The 6399-nt window shown below is 35.1% G+C and overlaps 1 protein-coding gene across 1 annotated transcript; it reads right to left on the bottom strand.

Moving 5' to 3' along the window:
- Positions 1 to 4002: 4002 nt before the first annotated feature.
- Positions 4003 to 4725, bottom strand: LOC126630048 (E3 ubiquitin-protein ligase AIP2-like). Its single transcript, XM_050300218.1, has one exon. The coding sequence runs from the start codon at positions 4723 to 4725 to the stop codon at positions 4003 to 4005; it is 723 nt and encodes a 240-aa protein (XP_050156175.1).
- Between the last annotated feature and the right edge of the window lie 1674 nt (positions 4726 to 6399).

Genomic DNA, 6399 nt, shown 5'->3' with positions numbered 1-6399 from the left:
TCAGTGAGTTTGGATGCTTTTTAGTTATTATGATATTTGATATCTGAATGTGTTTCCCTCGTATTTGAAATCACTGTATCTGGAGAAGAATGGCTTAAAATTGAAATGGTGTCTTAACATCATTTTTCAGAAACTAACTTGACCTTTGCTTTGACCAATTTTTTTAACCCACTGGACCTCCGAAGGTCCTGAAACCCTAGCGAGCAACCCTAGCTATCTAACGGATGAGCTTTTTCAGTGTTTCTGTAAAATTATAAATTTACACATGATATTATAATTGATCTTTCTTCCCCAAGTGTTATGAGGGATGGATTGAGAGACACCTTCCACTTATTTATGTTATGGAGTTTTACTATTTACCTGATATAGCTTTTTATAGTACAATGAGTTATAAATAATGATCTTCAACAGATGTGAAACTTTCTCCATGTTGAGAAATCGTACGATTTCGTTGCCTTTGTATGCATTCAGTCTCATCATGATTTGGTTAGGCATAAAACAAGCACCAAGCTGGAGAATGCCTAATATGGCATGGCACAGGTACACTAACATTGTGGCGTCTCTTGCCAACGGGACAATGTCATGTGTTAGTGTTTCCTCACATAACATTGTATGATTGGCACGGAATGCCACAATGATGATGTAGGTGTGACATCTTAGTTATTCTCCCCATCAAGACTCTGTGTATTAATTGTACGTAAATGATATATCTCAAGTGTCTTTACACCTCTGTCTGTTGGATACTAATGCATAAAAATAAGTATTACTTTTTAATCCCGATTGTTTAATTGTCAGATTTCGCTGAAGTACTATTTACATAATATACAATAATTTTTAGAATGAATGCATCTATGTTTGCATAAAATGCTTACACATGTGTAAATATATATATATATATATATATATATATATATATATATCTTGAACTGGTGTAAGTAGTTAATTACTTGGATTGTTTCAATTTATTCTGTATAATAGGATTGAAGACATGCATCGCATGCAGTTCGGCAGATATGAACTTTGGTGAGTAACTTTTTCTTAGGTAACTAGGTTTCTGATTACCCACGTTGCCTTTGCCTTGGAAAAGGGCAGGAAAGATAATTAGCTTGTTTTATTTTTCATGTTATGTTGTCAAGAGGGTACTTTAAATACCAGCAGAACTTGAAAAAGCTTGAGAAAATTGAGAAGTTTGAAGCTTGACGCACTATGGAACTTAAGAAAATTATTGTGCAGAGTGATGCTGAAAAGAAAGAGCTTACCAAACATCTTGAGAGATGTTACTGAACTCTAGAAACATCTTGCGCAGACTGAAGCTGACAAGGAGACACTTAGGAAAAAACTTATTGGGCTGCACCGCTGCAGAACGAGCTAAGATGAACAAACAGCATGGAATGATAGTGCTTGAGCTGCAAAATGTAGCTGATCAAAACAAAAAACTAAAAGAACATCTTGAGAAAAAGCTTGAATAGAGCGAATCTCAATAGAAAGAGCTTAGGGAAGAACTTGAGGAGATTAGGGCTAAAAAGGAAGAGCTCGAGGAAGATCTCGAGACAACTGAGGCTGAAAAGAAAGAGCTTTAGGAAGCTCTCGAGAAAATTGAGGCTGAAAAGGAATATCTTGAAGACGAGTTTGTGCAGATCGAGGTTGATAAGAAGGCATTTAGCAAGAAAGTGGTTGATTTGCAGAGTTAGGTTGATCAAAACAAAAAGCGTGATTGAACAGAAGGATGCTGAAAAGGAAGCTCTTACGGAAAAGCTTAGGCAAAAGGAAGCTGGAAAGGCCAAGCTTAATAAATCCCTTGAACGTTTTTGGGATGAAACTGCAAGAGCTGGTATCGTTCTTCCTCTCAAGTTAACATCAATTGAATTACATAAATCTATTTTAGGATTAAAATTAATAACAGATTGCATTGTCATCCTTAGGCATGATTTATTTTCCAATAAACCTGAGTGTTGGATTTGGACTTTGACTATGGTCAAAAGTGTATTTTAGTATGCATCCAAGTATAGATCATAATAACGGACATAACCAAAGGACCTACCATTTTTTACATGGTTATATTGAATCTAATTAAAACTCAATCAACCATGCATGCATAGCATAATGACAAACAATTTTATTGGACGATGAAAATCTAAAACCTCTTCAAATAGTGACTTGTCTCTGCCATAAACTAGAACTGGAGGACATTATCATGAGTCATGAGGTTTGATATTCGATTAGATTAACAATGCTTACCCGGATAATTGTGTGACTGTTGAATTTCAGAGGAAATAGCGTGAGGAGAGAAATCGCATATATATATTCATCATGCTTGGGAATGATTTTCAGAAAAGGTTAGAGCAAAATGAATGTCAGAAGAAAGAGCTTGAGAAAATGGTTGAGCAGAGTAATTAATGCTCAAAATGAAGATCTTATGAAGGAGCTTGAGCAGATTAAATCTGAAAGGGTTAACCTTAATAAAGCTCTTGAGCAGAAAAGTATCAAAGCTTACAAAGAAGGAGAAAGAAAGAAACAACTTGAGAACATAGAGCTTACCAAGAAAATGGCTGAGCTAGAGAGGGAAGCTGACCTAAACAAAGAGCTTAAAATAATTTTGAGAGAGAGCTTGAGTGTAACGAATGTCAGCAGAAAGAGCTTGAGCAGACTAAAGCTGAAAAGCTAGAGCTTACGTTTCTGGTTGAACAGACTCTAGCTGAAAAGATAGATCTTATGAAAGCTCTTGCACAGATGGAGATGCAACTGCACGAAACGGTGCTTTTCTTGGATTGATGAACCATGAATCGTCTACGCATTACATAACCTATACATTTTTTTTTTGTGATTGACTAGAAACGGAAGAGTTATCAGAAAAAGCTCCAGTCTGCCAACAGTGAATTGGAAAAGAAGCTTGATGATGTACAGAAGGAGTCTGTCAACAGTGAATTGGAAAAGAAGGTTGATGATGTCAAGAAGGAACGGTCAGATGAGTTTGAAGTTTCTGGTGATGATTGGCTTAAAGTTTAAGTTGCTTTGTGGCCATAGCTTTAAACGTTTAACTTGGTTTAATTTGTATTAAGTACATCATTTTATGTAACTTGCCTAAATCTTTTTGCGGTTGGAACAGACAATTGATTATATATGCTTTTTATTGGTAAATAAATATTTGTGGATTTTCATGTCTTATAGTCCTTTTCTTTTTCTTTCTCATGTCTGCTTTTTTTCCCGTATCATCCTTACCCCTTTCATTTTCTCCATCTCTTTTTATGTTTTCATGTCTCTAAAGATTGCAATGTTTATTTTAATGATAGGTATCTTTTTCAATTCTTAGTTTTTACCAGTGTAATTTCATGTGGATTCCAACCTCTTGGGGCTATTATTCTCTATGGAACCCTAATAAGTTTGCTTTCTTCTACGGTTGGCTTTTTTATCATATATTTTTAATACATACGGTATTATCTACATTAAGGAGTGGGGGAGTGTAATAAGTCTCACAATGGACTAGCTATATATAATTTTATTCAAATTTGTCTTTGACAAGAATTAAATCTAAGATCTCTCGATTACAAGAGAAAATGAATATCAAGTGGCAACTTTTTTTTAACCATTTTGACTGAGAAAAATGACACACTATCTAAACATTATAAGAAACAATTATTATGTAAGGGAACCAGTCACTTTCAGTGGATTAGCTAGGGTTAGATTGGTACTATTGTAGTATGAGAAGTGATTTTTGCATACAAGACGGGTATGTAGAAATCACTTCTCATATGTATAAGTGACCGCAGTAAAATATTTAATCAGATTAACCAATAATGAACATCAAATTCAACCCAATATTCATAAAAATCTCAATCTTTCTATCATCACAGCAGTCAAGAATTTTGTTGTACGACAAATATTAAAACATAATTAGGTTCAAAAAGACCAAAATGCATAATAAATTGGGAAGTAAGATAACCAGATTAACCAATAACAAAACACATCAAATTCGACTCATTATTATGACAATAATTTCTATCATCATTCATCAGCAGGCATGGAGTACCTACACAACGGGCAAATCCTGCTTCTCTGCAGCCACTCCACAATACAATCTCCATGGTAAAGATGTGAGCACGGCATCCGAGTTGCTTCTGAGCCAACCATCATCTCCTCCCTGCAAATAGTACACATTGTTGAGGTTTCGACTATTGTCCTCTCCAACTCCTCAATGGACGATTTACTTGCCGGTACAAATTGAGGCTCATCACCACCATCCTCTACGTCCATGTCAGTGTCCCCAATATCTGACACGTCCATGTCAGTGTCCCCAATATCTGACAGGTATGTCCTAACTTCCACGTACACCCCCATATGAAAAACCTCTCGACTAGGAGGAAAATAACTATCATTATCCGTTGCCCAGGAGTAGGCTTTATACAATATTTCAGCTACTATGGGTGGATGAGCCTGGAGAGGAATATGAAGGCCCGAAAGTGTGTTGGATATTAGAATACCCATGTCAGTACTGTCTGGGTCAAATTGTAGTTCCATTGTGGCATCATTCACACTAAAGTGTTCTTCTATTTCTGCGTCCTCTTCTTCCACTTCCTCTGAAACCCTAGGCTGCTGGCTTCTGATTGTCGCCTTGATATACATCACGAAATGCGTGCTTTGTATGCTGTCTTCGAATTCATCAATGCCATGAACCCATGTATAACAATAAGGCTCACCCACCACTAATTCCCTTCCGTGACTTGCCATGGCCAAAGGGACATTTGGTTTTTCTTCTTGCCCTAGTTTGGTTTGAAATGATATAGAAGTCGATTGAGGACTTAATCTGCATTCTCTTAACCTTCCTATACTGTTTGCGAGCATTGATGATTTGCATTTCTGTATGTTCCATAAAAGTGAATCATTTTCCCAATCTTTGGATGAGGTGGGATGTCATAGAGCAAACAAAAACGGAAAAAAAATACTCCTTCCTCTTTTGTCGTTTCTTTCTTTTTCATTTTTGTGCTGAGTTTTCAAAATACAAATTTCGGTGCGCATGACAACTAGGAATTCGTCTGGAGGGGTATGTATGTTTTTTTTTTTTTTCTTTTTTTTTTCCCGTTGAACCGGAGGGGTACGTTAGTGAGCACCAATATGTTTCTGTGAGAATCCGTATTTTAAAAATGTTTGTTTCCTATTATCTGTAAGTACAGTTCATATCTTTGCATGGTTATTCCATGTAACTTTGTTGTGGTTTAGCAAATAGGCTTTTTGGATATATTTACATGTTCAACACCCTTATTATTAGGTTTTGGTGTCGTCATTTTGTATACTATTTTCATGCATTCACTGTGGGAAGTTTACCTTATTCCTATTTTGATAGAATCTGCTAGAAGTGCTTATTCCTAAGGCTATGATCTTGATTACTCCCCAAAACCTATGTATAATTTTAGTTGGGACTTTGAGCTAAGCCACGTATAATTAGGTAGCGAACTAATTATCTACAAACCGTAAGTCGCAAAACAAGATATAGTAGTTAATTGAATTTTATTTATTTTTAATTATATTAATACGATACTTACCTTATTCATCAAGGAGGAAAGCCTTGTTTCCACACTAACATGATACCATTTCGTCGTATAAGCATCGTAATTAGAACTGTCCATTCTCTTTACTATCACATGAAAATCATCTTAAAAAAATTATTTAATTTAAAGACTCTTTAGTCATTCATATGAACGAAGAACTTGACAATGCTCGTTATTGGGAACGAGAGAAGCATTATCCTTAATTCTCTGTAGAAGTTAGACTTTTCTTTCTCAAAACAGAATTTGATAATCTTTTTATTTTTTTTAAGTTAAATAACAATATAAAATCCCCATACACTCGATTTCGTATTTCAAGTGGTAATATCTAATGTTGAAGACTGTAGACTAACATAGAAGGAAACCTAATTAGCAGGGGATCAAGTGGAGGTTGAATTTGGAAGGGGCCGGTGCATTCACCAAGCCGAGACTTGCACTCATGAAAAGAAGATACAGAAAAAAAGAAGAGATAATATGCTCTTTTATAAAATTAACAGACTATATATCAATTACCACAAATACACTCATTAAAAAGTTTAACAATGATCCCATTAATTGATAATTCCAACTCAAAATATTTTTAATCAGAAAAATATATTTCTACAACCAGGTTTCTTAATTTAAAAAAAAAAAAAACCATAGCCAGGTTCATTTTGTAACAAAGAAACAAGATATATTCCATAGACGAGAAAACAAAAAAGAATATTGTTGTACTAAACAAATTGAGGACTTTAAAGTTATCATATTAATACAGATAACGTTTTACCGCAACGATAGAAATCAATAATGTCTATTCACTTTGGTGCGAGTTCGATCCCCAATGATCTCCCTCTTCCCTAATATTTAACAATCTAATCCA

The sequence above is a fragment of the Malus sylvestris genome, chromosome 7 (assembly GCF_916048215.2).
Source record: "Malus sylvestris chromosome 7, drMalSylv7.2, whole genome shotgun sequence".
In the NCBI taxonomy this organism is placed as follows: domain Eukaryota; kingdom Viridiplantae; phylum Streptophyta; class Magnoliopsida; order Rosales; family Rosaceae; genus Malus; species Malus sylvestris.
This window is presented reverse-complemented; position numbering and strand designations above follow the sequence as displayed.

Excerpts from the sequence above, each read along its gene's own strand:
- LOC126630048 (XM_050300218.1), bottom strand. The coding sequence starts at position 4,725 with ATGGCAAGTCACGGAAGGGAATTAGTGGTGGGTGAGCCTTATTGTTAT.